Source organism: Lonchura striata, chromosome 3, assembly GCF_050655825.1.
Source record: "Lonchura striata isolate lonStrDom1 chromosome 3, ASM5065582v1, whole genome shotgun sequence".
In the NCBI taxonomy this organism is placed as follows: Eukaryota; Metazoa; Chordata; class Aves; order Passeriformes; family Estrildidae; genus Lonchura; species Lonchura striata.
In genome coordinates this window covers 104,732,031-104,749,849 of record NC_140705.1, presented here as the reverse complement: position 1 = coordinate 104,749,849, position 17,819 = coordinate 104,732,031, and the positions used below count along the sequence as shown (strand labels likewise).

At 35.5% G+C, this 17,819-nt stretch overlaps 1 protein-coding gene across 50 annotated transcripts in view; it reads left to right on the top strand.

Moving 5' to 3' along the window:
* Nucleotides 1-17,819, top strand: part of ESRRG (estrogen related receptor gamma) — a 371,594-nt gene that overhangs the window by 306,480 nt on the left and 47,295 nt on the right. For all 50 annotated transcript variants that reach the window (XM_077781879.2, XM_021547567.4, XM_021547568.4 and 47 more), the window contains 2 exons: nt 12,253-12,363; nt 17,057-17,218. In XM_077781879.2, the coding sequence (XP_077638005.1) occupies nt 12,253-12,363; nt 17,057-17,218 (273 nt within the window). The remainder of the gene's footprint in view (nt 1-12,252; nt 12,364-17,056; nt 17,219-17,819) is intronic.

Sequence of the window (17,819 nt, the reverse complement as noted above, 5' to 3'; positions counted from 1 at the left end):
ACTTCCTAGTTAAGATGTTCAAAACCTGTCCTAGGAAGAGTATTACACACTTTTGTTCATTTTGAGGGTGCCAGTTACAAATATCTTGAAATGCTCTTCTAAGATTCTATTTGTGGGCTTGGTTCATTAAGTTATTTTATATATACCCTGTCATTTTTTTACTCAGTAAATTCTGCTCTTGAGTCATAGTGTCTTTTAAATTCCCAATTTCACATTCCATAGGAATGTATAGTGATATAATTAAAAGAAAAAAGAAAGAGTGAACAAGTCCAATGTATGTGTTTTAACAGAAGGAAGAGAACTTTGTGACATAAAGCAGAAAACTTTGGAAGGAACACAGTGTTTGGAAAAAAAGACAATGTCAATTAAATTCTTTGCTCTTCTCACCCTTCAAAGTAACTCTGGAGAAATGTGCAGACTTCAGTAGAGCTATAATAGATTTGCAGTGCACTGAGTGAGAAGACTTTGGTCTCCCGTTTGGTAAATATTCTTTTCATAGCCCCTAGGAAAACAAAATATGTGTGTGTTTAGCATTGCTCATGGTGAATATTCCCATTGACATCTGCATTCAGAAGGAGGCTAGGTATGTATCAATTTAAATAGGCTGTGCTTGTCAGGAATTATTGACTTAGAACTATTTTAATTTTTTTTTCATTCCACATCTGTTAAAATTCTATGTAAAAATAATTTATGAGGAAATTTTATGCTTTATTTCCTCTTTTAAATAATGCTCATGTAATTATGTCGCCCAATTACTTGTATTAACATAGCCTTGTACATTGTACAGGTTTTCTTCATAGCAGTTGCCATTACAATTTAACGAAAAATATTCTCCTCAGACAAGCGTCTTATATAAAGGCATTTTTAACAGGGACAAATTGTTTCTTGTATAAAAGAATAATTCTTGTGACAAAAATTTTTGGCCTCTTTTCCCTTTGTTTTGTTCATTTAGGCTGGCTAAAATTACATACATATTCATGTATTTTAATAAGAACAAAGCATTACTCTTGGATATTTTCCATAAATTTGTTCTCATAAGCAATCTGATAGACATCTACTATAAGTGTAATGGGGGAAGTTTACAGTAAATCAGTCTGTCTGGTTTAGAAAACTAGAATTTATTAACCCATTTCCCAAAGGCCCAGTGTTACCTATGAGATTAGAAGAAAATTGTCACCGTTTCTGTTTTAGAGCAGGGGCACTTTATAATAAAAATATATCGTCTAATTGTTTAAAAATTTATTGTATTTTATTGAAGTGAAATCAATTTACCTCATACTATTAATTGTTTGTAAGATTAGAGGCAGTCAAAAAGTCTGGGGAATGCTGAGCACATTTGCAGTTTTTCATCTGGGATTTTCACATAGGCTCGGATCTGTTCCTGTTGCTAACCACAAAAGAGCTGTCAATACACTGGTTAACCAATATGCTTCTGTATGGAAAGCTTCTAGCAGTGGTATCAGTGAAGTGGCACCACTAATAAACCTTCCATTAATTGCTCAAGTAGTACTTCGAGGAGACTCAGAGGCCAGAAGCAGGGTAACCTGTCACTCCAGTGTGTCAGGCAGAATGTCAGCTTCTGAGGCTGGCAGGATGTGTGAGCTAAGGTATAAATCACCCACACTCAGGGCATGAATGAAGTGCTAAGCATGTTTGGGAGAATACTTAAAATTCTAAATGAAGAGTTAGGGTTTTTTTGTTATTTTTTTTATGGCTACAGAACCTTGTACCTGTTAACTCCTTGTGTGTCATTTTCTTTTTCCATTGCTTTATGAAGAAGAAACACAAATACATACATTTCTTATAGGAATTGTGAAATAATTAATCTTCTGTTCTTTTCACACTTTAGCTGATATCACAAGATATTCTATTATTATTTTTATATATATGTATATACAGTAATATTTCAGTCCTTTTTGTGTTAAGGGAAAAGAAGTAAACAATAGAAAATTAACAAAATAGTATGCATCTTTAAATCTTGCCATGTTCTACCACATCTGATAGTTTTATATATTTTATATATCTACCCATATAATTCAGTTGAAGGACTGGAGCCTTCTCTTGTGAAATTGAATAACTTTAAAAAAATTATTATTCTGTGTTTTGCTCCTCACTTAACCTTAGCATCAGAACTTGATAAATGAATTTTGGTGGTTTTCTGCTCAGTTTCACTTTCAGATTCTCATGTATGCACAATTCTTTGATATTAGTATTCATGGAAGAACAGGGTAAATGTTACATACAAAGAAAAAGGCATAGTTCCAGTACTCTGGAAAATGTTTGTACAAATGTTTGTACCCTGGATGGGATCGTGGTCCTCCATTAATGGCCATTTGTAAAATCCCTTCTTGGAGGGATTTTTTCCTGCCTGATTTTACCTGCCACCTCCAGAAACCATAATATATGCAAAGGACATTTCTCCTTTTTTTGTTTCCACCTTTAAAAGCAATGCTACAATACTAATAGGAAACAATTCCACCACATTGACACTTTATGCAATTTTCTTTATTTTACTCTGCTATGTCTTGATTTGATGCCCCTCTAGCCACTGCATTTTGAAGTTTTTGTTGCTGAACAGTCATTACTTTAGCACATTGCAAATAATGAAACAAAAAACCTTAAATTTTTTGTTCCATGTGAAGATTTTCAGGCAGAAGGAACACTGAACAAGAAGGTGCTGTGATGTGCTATGTCAGTGCCTTCCAGTCCAAACATATTAACCTAGATCATTGTTTTTTTCCTCTACCTAAAGAATAAAAACTGTACTTTTTAAAATAAGCAACTGTTCAGACAAATCAGAAAGGAAGTAGAAACCTGGAATTTCAGATCAGCCCAGCTGAACTATGTACCCATATAAGCCACTGTTGAACTTCACTCTTGTAGCAGACAGAATTCTAAGAAACAGAAAGTTGAAGTACATGGACAGGAAGTGCAAAGTACAGAAAAGCCCTGTCATTTGCCAAAAACATCTGAAACTAGTAATATAAAATCTTGAGGTTAGAATTATCTTGTAGTTGTACTGCAAGATTTCTCTGGGACTCCAAATGAAACCCTGCTGTGTAACTCCTATCTAGTTTTGAAAAACATGTGAAAACATAATAACAATGCAGAAGGCAAAATGCTCATGTTATGACTGCAGAAAGCCAAAAAGTGAGACTACCTGCCACATTTTCCAAGTCAAACCCATATTTTCATATTAAGTGTGTGCATAGGTTTAAAAGTACCCCTTTTTTTAGCATCAGACTGGTGTATGTACTCATTAAATTACTTCAGCTATTTTACATTTCCATTGCAGTCTTCCATATAAGTCAAATTGTGATATACACTTTAACACACTTATAAATCATGATAAGATATAATTAATGCTCCTAAAAATCTGTTAACTGCAAACAGAAGCTGAGACATGGTGTTAGGTTCTTGGACTGTTTTCCCAGTGTGCCCCCTGCTCTAGATCCTGTGGAGCCATAAAGTCGCATGCAGAAGACAGAGAGAAGTTCAGAATTCTGCCATACCCTTTGAGGAAGCTTGAAGGATCAAGTCTGAAATGGATGCAGTTCCACATATTGATTTGTCACTCTTTAAAATAATAAAGAAAAAGTAGGGAAGAATTGCACAGTGTTTCACCAAACAAAAATTATAGCTCTTAATTACTTAATGCATAAATACGAGAAAGATTGCAGAGATAGGGTTGTTATGGGTGTACTAAGAGAAAAGACAATGTCAAAATGATGCTTTCATGAATAAGTCTTGGAGAAATACGGAATTCTGTGAGAAAAATATATATTTGCACTGAGGCCAATTTAGGCTCAAGTGGCATTATAAAGCCATCTGAGCTGTAAAGGTAAGTCTTAGTTAATTTGCCAGATGAGTGCAATTTAGAAAGTAAATTTTGCTTGTCTTACTCTTGTACAGGTCATCACAGAATGGCTGCTCCTTGAGGAAGATGAGAAAGATTTTGTCCCTAAGAGGGAAAAAAAAAAAGTCTAATAAAACAGAAAAAAACACCAGAGTTCTGGATCATATTTGTTAGGGTAAAAAACTTAATACTTCAGTGAATTTTACATCTGTTTTAAACCTCTAGTATGATAAGCCATCCTTTAGTTTTCTCTGATTCTGTTCCAGCAGAATGAAATCACTTCCTCTAGGTAGAAATCCAAATTCTAAGTGGAATATTTCTTGGTCCCAGTAGAACTGATATTATTTTGTATAACTGTTTCAACTCACACCATTAAGAACTTTCGTGTGATTTCTGGATCGCAGATTAATTCCACATCCTCCAAGTCACTAACTAAAATATTGTGAAACTGCACATTATTGTATCTGAAAAGGGTATTGAGATCTTGTTCATGCTGTGGGTACTTCACAGTCCGATTATTGTAATGCATTTCATTTCAATCTTCCTTTGTGTCTTGAGAGTTGCCAGCAAATGGTCCAGAACTTCAGTTAGACTTCTTTTCTATTACAGTTGTCACCAGCATAGCTCCTGAATTCTTTATAAGCTCTAGTGACGTGATCTAGAGTAAAGGCCTGCTTTTGACCTTCAGGTGTTGGCATGGCCTTGCTCAAACTTTCTTTTTGACCTTTCTGTCTCCTGATGTTCTGTGCCCTCTCCTTGGATCACCAGCCAAGCCGCCTTTCCCACTCTGGGCTTGTCACCTTTAAAGTAATGGTTACAAGTGTATTGATGCAGTAATGACTTTACAGCCCAGCAAGCTCCACTTCATTAAATTGGTTGTAATTTGAACTCTGAAACAAGATAGCATCTTCTGTAATTATATTTAAATAAATTAAGGTTAGAGCTGTGGTATTTAGTTAGTGATAGATTGCCTTTATTTATTCTTATGCCTTGTCCCAGGACATCGTATGCATAATTAAAAAAATAAGGCATATACTCTCATATAGTATGGTTATGATATATAAGCACATTGACATGAAATTTAATGGTGCAATTAGCAACAGTATTTTCTGTGTTATTCATAAAAGCTGTTGCAGTATTTTACACTGCTTCCTAGTAATTAGTATATTAGTAAACCAGGTGATGGGGAGAGAAGTATTATGTAATGGTAACTGCTTCATTTCAGGAACACCAGGGCTTTATGTATATTCAGCCTTAGTTCTGCATTCCTTTTTCTTTGCAGTTTACAAATATGCACATTTTGCTGCAACACAGGCTCTTCCTCACTTCAGAAATGGGAAGGAAAGGAAGTGCAAGCTGTATAACCTCTGTTTACTGGTCTAATTTCAGTCTTTTTTAAAATCATCTTGAGTCTAGCATAATTTCACTGAAAGTCTGGTAGTATAAAACTCAGAAATTATCAAATGTAGGCACTAGCAATGGAGTGCATAATATACCTCTTCCAAAAGAGAGACAGATTTTTTTTTTTCCCAAGTTCTTGTGTGACGTGTAAAAGATATTCTTTTGTAATATTTGAGAGCTAATCATTAGATAATGGGTGTTGCATGTTTAATGCAACATGCTGTCATGTTTTTCTTTTTTTTTTTTATTTTCTTCTTTCTTTCTGCACATTCACCTCTTCTTGAACAGAAATAAAAGGTTCAAGGCTTGTCAGCATCAGTTTATAGATAGCTGTTTAAAAATAATGAGGTATTGGGTATTGTAAGGCTCAGGGCTGTCTTGCCAGACTCATTTATTTCCATTCACCTTTTGTCAGAATTGCAGACAGAAGACATTCAATTAAAACTTGTCACCTGTTGCATGTGCCCTAATTTGTATTTGTGAGTGTCACAGATTAGGATACATATGGAGCCATTTAAAAATGTAAAGGAACAATAGGATTCTTAAACATTTTATGCCACATTTTCTTCATGTGAACATCTTTGTTTATGGACCATTCTTCAAGGGAAATCACTTGGGCTGAGAAATAATAGAATTTATTTACACAAAGTCTCATTTACATGAGAAAACTAAGGGGATTTTATTAATGTTCTTTTGTGGTTTAATGCATAAATGGCAGTGCACAAAATTTCAGCATGTAGATGATTAGTTCATGCAAAGTTAATGTTCCTTTCAAGAGAGGTTGAGTACTGAGCTGTGTAAGTAATGCATTTATCAGTTCTTTTGTCAAAATGAAAAAAACAAACCACTGGGCTTTAACCTAAGAGATGTGTTTTTCAGCTCCTTTGCAAAAATCCAGCCTATCTCATCCCCTCCTCCCAGGACAAAAATGAAATTTCCCAAATATTGCTTACATTTGGTTGCCTTGAAACTTTGTTTAGTATTAAACATAAGCAAAATCTGAAATACTGGTTTGAAGCATTTGTTTTGCAAAAGCAGTATTTTTCTTGTTTGTTTTTTTCAACCTAAAACAATTCACTAAATATTTTAATTAGCCCAATTATTTTGGGTTTTTAATAATAAAATGGTTTTTACAAATCATTGCAAAGGAACAGATAAATTAAACAACTTGTAGTCACAGATGAAGTTAGGTATTAAAGTAATAAAAACACTGTTTTGTTTTTCAGTCAATTATATGGGTCAGTTCATAAATTAATTGTTTTACAGGCACATCTTGAGAACAGCCAATTTTATCCCACATTAATAAATACTTTTTGGTACTAGCTGAATGTAAAGTAAGAGGATGATTTTTAGACATCCTGTGGCACTCTAAATTATATGTTTAATTGTGGAGATGGCTATAGGAAGACAAACCACTAAAGACTTCCCCTGGTAATTGTTAATTTAGCCATAGATCAGGAAAACTTTAATGTGAGTCATAGCTTCTATCTTCTTTGATGAATTAGGGCTCTCTTTTCAAAATTCTATATGCGTAGTAGACACATATTTTACATCTCTAGTTGAATTTTTACCTGAATAAGGCATTATCCAAATACTTTGTAAACTGATTGCAGAAGCTCTTTGGCATCTTTGTAATTCAGCACATAAAATAAGTATGCAGATCCAGAAAAAAAAGATAGCTGATATTATCTTATTTCTTCAGCTGTGTTACTTTTCTGCATGTTTCTACTGTATTGGAAGAGGTCTTTCATGGTTTAAAGTATTTTTTCCACTGCAAATCTTTCAGACTGCAGAGTTAATGCCCTGGACTCTAAATTATAGAGATTGCTGAAGTGTCTAAAGAATATCTAGATGAGTGTGCATTCTTAAACCTCAGTGCATTCTGTCCATGTTCATAGTGGAAAAATCAACTAGTTTTTCTGGTTTATGTAAATAAAAGGAAAATGGAGTTTATAATATTCACTGAAGTTTATTCATCAATCTTAGAAATAATCACAGTATGTTCAAGTGAACTGGAACACTCTCTTAAGGTATTGTCCCAAAGGAGAACCACACTGGAACCACACTGGAAAATTATATTTGTGCTTTCCACTTTTGCTGTTAATCTGGGGTTTTTCTACCTCTGCTACCAATGTTCCTCTAGAGCTTGGCAAAATGCAGTTATGTGGGTATTCATTTTTACCTGTCTCACTGTTGAAGACAATGCTGGGAATCTTGCAGACATCTGTAGAAAATGGGTTGTTAGCCAGTTACATATCTCAAAAAATGAGATAGAATATTTTTCATACATGTCAAATGCTGTGTTAGAGGTGGAGCTTGCCAGAGTGGCGTTGATGCAGAACATATCAGCTTGCCATGAGACTGTTATATAGGGGAAACATGAAGGGAGCAGAATATGAAACTCCTGAAGGAAGTCAATATTGCACATTTGAGTCTGATTTCAAACCTGTTGTTTACTGATTAAGTAAATTACACTTTTTTTTTTCCAAAATAAAAAGTTCCCCAATTAAAGGTAGTGAATAATTACAGGCAGTCCTGGTGTTGGTAGGACTTGATTTGAAGGATTGGGCTAATGCCTTCCAATGTAAATTCAGAATTTCTTGTGGGTAATAGAGCTCTGTGGAAGGGACAAGAATGTTTATGGGTCAGGTGAACAAATGAACCCTGGATGCTTGTAGCCAAGGTAAGGAGGAGGGGATGGAGAAGAATAACAGAGATGGATGATAAAGGAGTAAATAGTGGTGGATGATAAAAGGAGTAAATAATACGCTTTTAATATGGCTTGGATCTGTATGGAAAATGAGATGACATGTTAAATAGTATTTTCATACTGAGGATCTGAATTGCAAAATCAGTAGTATATTGGGGCATGGGTATTCCGTTTGGTTATGTAGCATCATCACAGTGGGTATCTGTCCTTGAGATTTTCAAGGCAGTAGGAGGAAAGGACTGCAGAATAGGAATAATAATTTACATTTATTGGTAAGGAAGAGACAGATGAGGAAATTCAGAGAAAATGAGTTCAAGTTTACCTGTGTTGTTTAGATTTAATGTGGTGGGTAGCTCATGTGGCTCATCTGCTCTGGCGTTCAGTTGTTTCTGTGCAAGGCTGCATTTAGTGTAGAGTAAGTGCCCAATGTGATTTTGTTGTGTGTTGTGTAGCACTTGATAAAAATCATGCAAAGATTATGTAAGGAACCAGGAGGCAAACTTTTTTTTTGTAGAAGCTTATGTAGTGACTATATAGAAGCATTTATTCCCTGAAGAATAGGTGGAGAATTTCTTACATTGTATCAGTACCTGTAATTGCTTTGTTTTAAAAAGTAGCTATTGCATTGAGTTATACAGTTTCCATCTCTCTGTTGCAACTCTACAGCCAAACCCTCATTTTCTGAGATTTGTAAGTCATGTCTAAATCTCTGACCACTCGTCACTCCTGAACAAACGAGTTCATGCGTTGTGCTTGTCCTCATATATTAAATGAACGTGTTGCACTTTAACATTGAAGTTAGCTGCTCTCTTAACTGGTGGCAAGCCTATTTCTACTCTGTGGTCATCCCTGTTTTTTCCCTTTAGGGCTCTTGGTGTTGTTTCTCTTTTGAAGGCTTTTCACATGAGCATTAGGAAAGGTGAAGAGTCAACTTCCTTATCTGTGGTGGAGCTGTGTTCAGTGACATGAGTGGATGTTTTGACCCTGAAGAGCTGGAATTATAACATGTACAGTGCAGTTCATGGGGAGATACTACATGATTTTTTATGAGTGGGGTGGGTATCTTTCTTTTCACTTCATGGTTGAGTACTGATTGGGTGAGTGAACTGAGAGCTGAAGATTTTGTGAAGCCACAATGCACAGCAGAGCTGAAGCAGAGGTCTACTTAATTTCTCCAGATGTCACAATATCCTCCTTAATAATCTGAATATAGACTGTGTGGAATTCAAACAGCTAAATCTGTGACTGATGTGAAGCTCCTCCTTCCCCAAATAAGGATTTTTGTGGACAAAATTACTTTTATTTCTTTCCTTTGTTTTTCGAACAAAGGAGGCATCAGTTGCTACTATCTGGGGAACTACTGTCTTGATAAATAAACCTTTATGTAATGAATTCTCTCATACAAGCTATAGGAGTTACAGAGGAATATCTACAGATATACTTTGGAATCTCTGGATTTCAGTTTGCTACCTGACAAACTACAAAGTTTTTTGAAATGTCAGATGGGTGTAGCTAAGCAGTGTCTTGCACTGTGTTTACTTCTGTAAAGACCCTTGGGAAGTAAAATTCCACATAGGGTGTGTTAGATTATCAGAAATTAAATCCAAAGTATCTACTTTCCTATAGATACAGAAAAATATAGATACAGGATACATTACAGATAAAGGAAATACTAGGAGCCAAAATGATGATAAACTTTTATCAGTTTTAATGGAAGGGTTATAAAGCTCTAATTTATAGTCTGTTGGTGTTATTTTATCAAAACTATTTTCACATTAAAATTTGAATTAGTTCTATTATAGACTTAGGTAATTTTACACTGTGCAATACAATTGCTCCCCAGTTATATAGAAGTTAGGGTTTTCTAAAAGAAAGTTTTCTTTACAGATATAGCAGTGTATATTAGTGAGGGCTTGGATCTAAGTAAAATTTTGTGACATTTTTCTGTATTTCCTTCCATTGAGTAGTAAATGGCTTGAATGTGTATCTCATCTAATGCAAAGGAGGTAAAAAAAATGTTAATCCTGGTAGATTTATATTATTTTAATTTAAGCTTCAATTCCATTACTTTTTGATTAAACATACTTATGTCTGATGCCATCCATCTTTTATCACTATGAAATCTGTTCCCAAGCAGAAAGAAGGATGGCATCTGAATTATGCATTTTCTATCTATTTTTCTTCAAATGCTGGGCAGTCTTTTTCATAATCCCACCAGTATTGCATGTGGCTTGTTCTAATCCTCTGCCTATTTCTGAATATTCAGCTATCAAATCTTGGTCTTCTGCTGTTTGTTTTTATGGCAAAGTATTGTCCTGGATGTCATTTACTTCACGTGTAGCTCAAACTCCCAATTCAAGTGTGAAGAACAGTGAGTTATCATTTGTTCTGAAATGTTTGAGCTATCAGTTTTAAAAGTGATCTTTAATGGAAAGTGGAAATGCAGTTTCTAAGTATAACTTTAAAAAACAAAAACAAAAATAACCATGCTCTGTTGATTGAATTAGCAAAAAATATATCAAACAGCTTAGATCACAAATCAGTCACAAATTCCATAGGTAACTACCATAAAGAAGATTTCATTCATAGTTATGCACTGACCTCTTAGGGTATGTGGTTCATTTGTTACTGTTTAAATCTTGTGCTCTCCATAAATGCAACTGGAGATGCACAATGAGAAATTTACTTCTTGGGTTTGACGGACTGACATACACAGTCTTCTGCAGTAAACAAGGTGAAATTTCACTATTAAGTAGGGGTGATAATAACTCACTTTCCTGATGAGCAAAAGCTATTGAGCACTGTTGGATACAACTCACTGAATTATAGCTGCAGGTGTTTGTTGTGTCCTTAAAGCGAGCATCTCCTTTGTGTGTTAGTAACCCAGGAAATATAAGTGAAAATAAAAAAAGCAAGACCACCCCAAAAATAGTTGGTCTTGGATTTCTGGCTAGTTAGCAAAACAGTTTTCTTTTACCAAGACCCAGTCAATCCTTTTTGGTTTCTGAGAAGGAAAGAGGACTGACAGATGCTTCCTGTACTACCTGTGCAGGTTCAGAGGCAGCACATGAACTCTGTGCTGTGTTCTTCCTGCTGTGCACATGAACTTTAATTTCTTTGGTGGTGGCTTCCCTTGCTCTCCAGAAGCCAGTTCTTGTGGTATTTTGTGTATAAGGGAGAGGTCAGAGGCATGGGAAGTAGAAGAGTGGGGCACAATAATAGCGATAGGAAATAGGCATAGAGGGAGGAGAGCTAAAATAAACAATGAAAAGAAAAGTGAGAATGTGAGTTGCACTTTATTACATTGCTCACAGGGGCCATAGAGACTTAATGTGTCCTTGCATTCTTGTGTTGTTAAATCCGTGTCATCAGAGAGGGATTTTGCACTTTGTATTACTTGTCCTGTTGTCCTGCACATGTGCCAAGTTCATCAACTTCCGTGTTATGTTACTGCTTGGTTTTAGTCACATTCACCCAGGCTATCTGGAAATCTGCCTCAGTGACTCAGAAAAAAATAAAAATATTTCCTTGTTTTGTAAGACCTACTGTCTTTGAACCCTTTGACCTTGTTTCATTTTGTCAATGAGAGCAGCTATAGCTTGTTTCAGGAAGGTAAATTTCTATATATCCATAGAAACCAGACAGCAGAATGGTGTATTGAAGGAATGAATATTATGGAGGTAGAACACAAATGTTAATTCATCATTGATGACATCTAAATGCACAACTGTACAATTTCTTTCAAATCCTCATGAGCAATTTCAGTCTTTAAGCCACATATATATTCTTATTTTTCTAGGGACACTTACTTTGTATCCTCTGGCTACATTAATCCATCTTAATTTGATTTTGACTATCTAAACTCTATACAGAACTCATTGTTTCTAAAGTTCTAATTCTCAGCACTTCTCTGCTCGTAATGTTATGCTTCTATATCCATGGTGTCTGTTACAGCTTTGAAATTCTGCTTCTGGCAAAGATGACTTAAGATTAGGTTCTTTCAAATGGAAACTAAACTTGCTAGCTGTTTTTAATAATATGTAAAAATGAATGAATGGTTTTAAATGAACAGGAAATTATGTTGTATACTTAGTCTTGCATGTGTGGAACTCTAAACTGCTTGCAAATACTTGCAATGCTGATTTCCCATGCTTTCTAAAATTAATCTTTTGAAATAAACATGCTTTTAATATAAATATTGGAAGGCAGGAAATAGAAGATTGCTACCTGAAAGGCATGCTCATAGTGTATTTAATTACATGTTTGCTTGTGTTTTCAAATGTAGGTGTGCGCCTAGACCGAGTACGTGGAGGTCGCCAGAAGTACAAGCGCAGAATAGATGCAGAGAACAGCCCATACCTGAACCCTCAGCTAGTTCAGCCAGCAAAAAAGCCATGTGAGTACACCACATACACAGTATTTCCCTCTCTGTACAGGCTATTGACTTCTAGCCCTGTTTGCTGAGCTCCTTCTGGGTTGAACAAGGGTTTGGTCAGAAAATATTACCATGAAGACTTTATCGATTTGGCTGTTAACAGCTTTTGTTTTAAATATGCTCATCTTTCTCAAGTGGAGTTGAACAAAGAGTGTTTTTACAGGTGGGAGTGTGTAAAAGCATGGTTTATGCAGTGCGAATTTTACATTTACAAGTTATCTTTATTTTCAGTGGTACATAAAATGGTTCGTACTGTGATCATTAGCTCATTGAAGCTTCTACTTTCAGATTTCACAAGAAAGTGATTTTTGTAGTTTTCACTAACTAAATGAGTTTGACTGCTCAACCTCCCAATGAAAACACATTAAGAGCCTCATTAATTTATACCTATAGATTAATACACTACCTAGCATTAGATTAAAACAGCAATATGCCACACTAATAACAAAGCAGAAAGTGGTAGTTTGGGCTCTAGTACCCTCATGGATTTTTTTTTTCTTTGTTTTGTTATGTTTTAATAATGTCCTTGATTGTATCCCACCAGGCTGAAATTAAGAGAGAAAGAGATGATCATCTCACTGCTAAAATACAAGTTCCATCCTCTTTGCGATTAACTAAAAATAGTTAGGGGTTTTGCTTTGCAGCTTATATAAACTCAAGCAGTGACTGTACTAATTCCATGAAGTAAATTTAATAGCATTATAGCTGTAGTGCAAGAGGCTGGTGTATTACCCTGCAAAGACACACAGGCTCTGTATCAAGTGTTGTAAACTCTTCCAAATTCAAATGGGAATACGCACATGCAGTTGCTCCTGCTGAGGAGGTTAATTTGTTCCTAACATGGATAAATAAGCCAGTGAAATAAGGAGGGCAAATTCCTTCTTGTCTCCCATTTGCCTCTGCCCCTAAGCTTCTGACAACACACGTGTCAGTGTTAGCCCCTTGAAAATACCTGTCTGGATGGAAAATGGAATCTGTTTCTGGTGGTGTTCCCCAATAGGGGACAGTGCTGTGTACAATACATTTGAGCATATGGGGATCTGGAGAGCAAATAAACAGTCTTTGAACTGTAAGTGAAAGGGCATTTTAGCTGTGTCAAAGAAAAACAGCCAGTTTTACATAAAATTAAGGCTTAAGTGAACATATGGCATAGTTTCCTTTTGCCTTTCCAAAAAACATTATGCTGATTATATTCCTTCAATTGTCCAATCTGGCATCTTCTACTCAGCCTCCATAAGCTGTCCCACTGTTCTGTAAATACAATCTACGGCTGCACTAAGCAGATTTTGCACATTATAATAAAAACTTTCTGATAATACAATAAAATTTAATAAACTCTAATGCTTAATTTCATTAGAGGTTTAGTTTTCCTGGGTGCACAGATTGTCAGTTTTTCATTTACTTGATATTGTCATTGAGTAGAAATGTTGATAGCCTAACATATACCAAAAAAAGCCAAGGCCAAACAGACAAAAAAAAAAAAAAAAATCCAACCCAAAAGCCCCAAGCCCTTAAGATATGAGCAGAGGTTAATGCAGTTGTACTGAAATACAAGAATATCTGTGTAAACCCAAGATTATTTCAATGTGGTGTATTGCTTTACCTATAAGGTGATAACTGCACGAATTTCTGTGAGCTCCAGTAGTCTGAGATAAACTAACCTCCTCATAAATCATTACTCATTATCTGAGTGCCTGCCTCCATTTTTCTTAGCTTGTCCAAGTACAAACAATTTTGTCATAAACATTTTTAAAACTTAATTTTCAAATCCTGGCAGATAAGTGTCCACACTTGAAACGGTTGAATCAGTTTTGTGTGGAAGTAGCCTGGGAGATTTTCTGGACCCTGACTGATAGTTTGTGTATAACAAAGGCACAGGAATGAAAATGGGGTTCTATTGATTCTAATTAGGGAAACATTAAATAAGGTTTACCAAGAAAAAGTGCTTATGGCTATTCAATTTCCTGAGTGATGGCGTTTTCAGAGTGCATTCAGAATTTTCCTATGTTCTGTGGTAATGCATGTGCTAATACATGTAGCTTTTTCCCCTGTAAGGAAAGAGCAGGTGTTTGGATGATCTTTCCTACACCTACTTCTTATCTCTATTGTATTTTCCAGCTTCACCATAGAATTTAATGGACTGGCCATAGATTTTATTGACTGGAAAAATAAAAAGGATTTGAGATTTTGCAAATCCTGAGTCAAAGTAGACAATATTCCTAAATTACCTATGGAATGCCATTGGTAAGGAGCCTCATACACGAATGAAAATTGTTCTTTGGCTATTTCTTCTGCTGCAGGGGAAAAAACCCCAGAACTTGGGGATGAGAGTGCTTCTTCATTCATTTATCATGGTTAAAACCCAAAAAGTAGACCATTTGGATGTTAAGAAACTCTTAATTAATTTATCCTATTTTCCTAACTGATTAAAAATAGTGCAATTTGGAAAGAAGTAATGCTATCTTTTCTCACTTACATGTTTTCTGTGTGAAATGCAACAGGTTTAAAAATTTTAAAAAAGAGACTATTTAAAAATTTTAAAAACCTGCAAAGGCTGTTGGCCAATATAAGTTAAGTCTACCATCTGTCATTTGTAAATAAGAATAGAATTCTTCATTAATCAGTTTGATAATCAGTCAACTATTGAGATCAAAAATTGCATCAGTTGGCATAGTTCCTATAGTTCATATAAAGCATGAATATGTCCCCTTGTAATAAAACAAGCTTGATGTGATGGTTTCCAGTTTGCTCTTGCACTAATTATATAAGTGACTAACATATATCACAACTTCTGACACACATATTTGGAGTAAGGCACAAATAGTAGAGCCAGTAGATCAGAGTCAAGGAGTCTGTGTCACTCAAGAGCAGTAAAGTATCAGAAATCTGAATCGAGTGAGCATTTTATGGAAATATGTCATGGACTAGTAGAGATCTTTTTGACACTGATGCCTCAGATTTTAGCTGTTACATTTTTCAGATTCTGTGCTGTTCTGAGCTTCATATTAAGGGATGGTAAGTTCTCTTCACAGAGTAGGTAGACAAAACAATTCCTTTTCTAGCTTAGGACCAAGGACAGCTGATCCAAATTTCAGGCCCAAGGGCATAAACAGTGTGAATTGAAGAGAGAAAAACAAGAAGGATGGGACTTCATAACTTGCTATACTTAGACAATTAACTCCAATATGCTAATTGACCAGAACTTATAAAGTGAGAGACCTCATGACTGGTTGTCCATTTTGTGATCATTTTGGTCCATCTTGGGTGCATGGCCAGGCTGTTGTACTGCCCAAGGTGTATCCATTGAGGCCTTTTAATAAATCCTTACTTCATTCTTCAACTCCATCTAGCCTCTGTTCCAGGTCAGCCTTCACAAGGCATCAACACTGCTGTGCAGATCAGTCAGCTTCCATTGCAGGAGAACAGTGTGCTCTGTCCTGTGACTTAATGCAGATTGGGGAAAATTATACTAATTCTGGCAGCATTCTCTGCACTCAGAAAATACTTGGTATCTTCTCACAGTGGAATCCCATTTATATCAAGCCTTATAAGGTTTTGTCTCACTGAAAGGAACAGATTCATGTAAAATCACTGAAGAGTGCTGTTTGGGCTTTAAATTCTGATGGTGCATTTGAGGTCAAAAGATATAACTACCAGGAAAAGTAAAATGTAAATATATTGGGAAGTATAGTAATGTACCCTGTATTAGGAGGCTTAATGAATTAGTCCTTTTCCCATTTTTCAGTTCTGCCTTCTCAGAATAAATCAGGTGCCTGTATAGAGATAAAATATCTCCATTGTGTCTTCACATGGATATAGTGCTCATATTATGTTTGTCCTACTTACAGAATAGCAACACTGTATTTTAATTCTCTTTTTTTTTCCTCTCTGCATTTTTCCTTATAACTTAATTGATTATTCCAAATAGATGTCACAAGTCAACTGAATAAAAAAGTAAATATTTAACATGTGAATGAAAATGCTATATAGATAAAAACAAGCAGTGTGGGACTACAATAAATATTATTCCTTGCACAAAACTAGTTTTCTGAGGTAGAGTTTGCATACTTTCATACTTTGCTTAGTTTTACACTCTTTTTTATCTTTGATTTTACTGGGTTTTTTTCTGTTTAAAAATGAGATGGAGATCATTAGTCTGGGTTTGTAGGTAAAGAATGGTAGTTGGGGGTTCACTGACAGAAGTTACACATTTCAGTGGTTGACTAATTGCATGTGGTGTTTACTCACTCAAAAATACCCCTGCCTTTAAGGGTTGGGGTGAGTTGCAGATAAAATGAAGGCAAAACTTTTCTTTTTGAATAGTGCAAAATGCCTTGTAATGCATTAATCTTTTCCTATAAGGTCTGTACTCCAGTAATAAAAGGGGATCATGTATTTAAAAGGGGATCATGTATTTCTGTGTTTTATTGAATTTATTATCTTAAGAACATACATGTTTGGCTTGATAAACACTATTAATGGATCAGATTGTTTGTGCTGTAACCACTTGTAGGAGGTCATGAAGTTACAATAAGGTGTAATTAGGTTCAGTGTATTAAGACAAATTTTTGTGCACTTTGAAATCTGAGCCATCTGTTTGAAGTACAGAATGATGCTACTGGTGATCTTGTAATGTTCTGGACCATTTTTGCAGATAACAAGATTGTCTCCCATTTGCTGGTGGCTGAACCAGAGAAGATCTATGCTATGCCTGACCCCACTGTTCCAGACAGTGACATCAAAGCACTTACCACTCTTTGTGACCTGGCAGACAGAGAACTGGTGGTGATCATTGGATGGGCTAAGCATATTCCAGGTACGTACAATATTTCTTGCACATAGATAATGTACAGAAATAATCATTATTATTCTGTGTTCTGTTATTCTGTGCTGGTAAAAAATACTTTTTTTTTTCTCTCCCTACAATTCATAAAGTTTTCCTAAGGCTCCAGAATGTTCCCACAGAACATAGTTTAGATGGTTCTGTATCATACCTTGGAAGCAGTAGTATTGTTGCTGTGACTGTTACCATGTTAATAAGTTTCACGTGCTGCTTAAAGAATCTTTTTTTCATGTATTGCTTACATTACTTCATTATTGAGATAAACTCCCCTTGCTATCCAGAGTGTTAGCCTGGCATAAAGGGTCATACAAGTCCTCTCCTCTGTAGTCATCTGATTCAGCAGTATTTGAATGTAAGTCTGGCTCCTGTGTTAGGTAAATGCAGCACTACTGACCACAGGAGGTGAAAAAATTCAGTTATATTTTGGCAAGGCACAGAGGAATTGTTCTCTTCATTGACTGATCTAGTGTGAAAACTGAACTGTACCAGCAATTTAGTACAAAGAACTGAATTGTCCCAAAAAGTCTCCTCTTAAAACTTAGTATTTCCTTGATCTGCACAGAATGGATTGCAG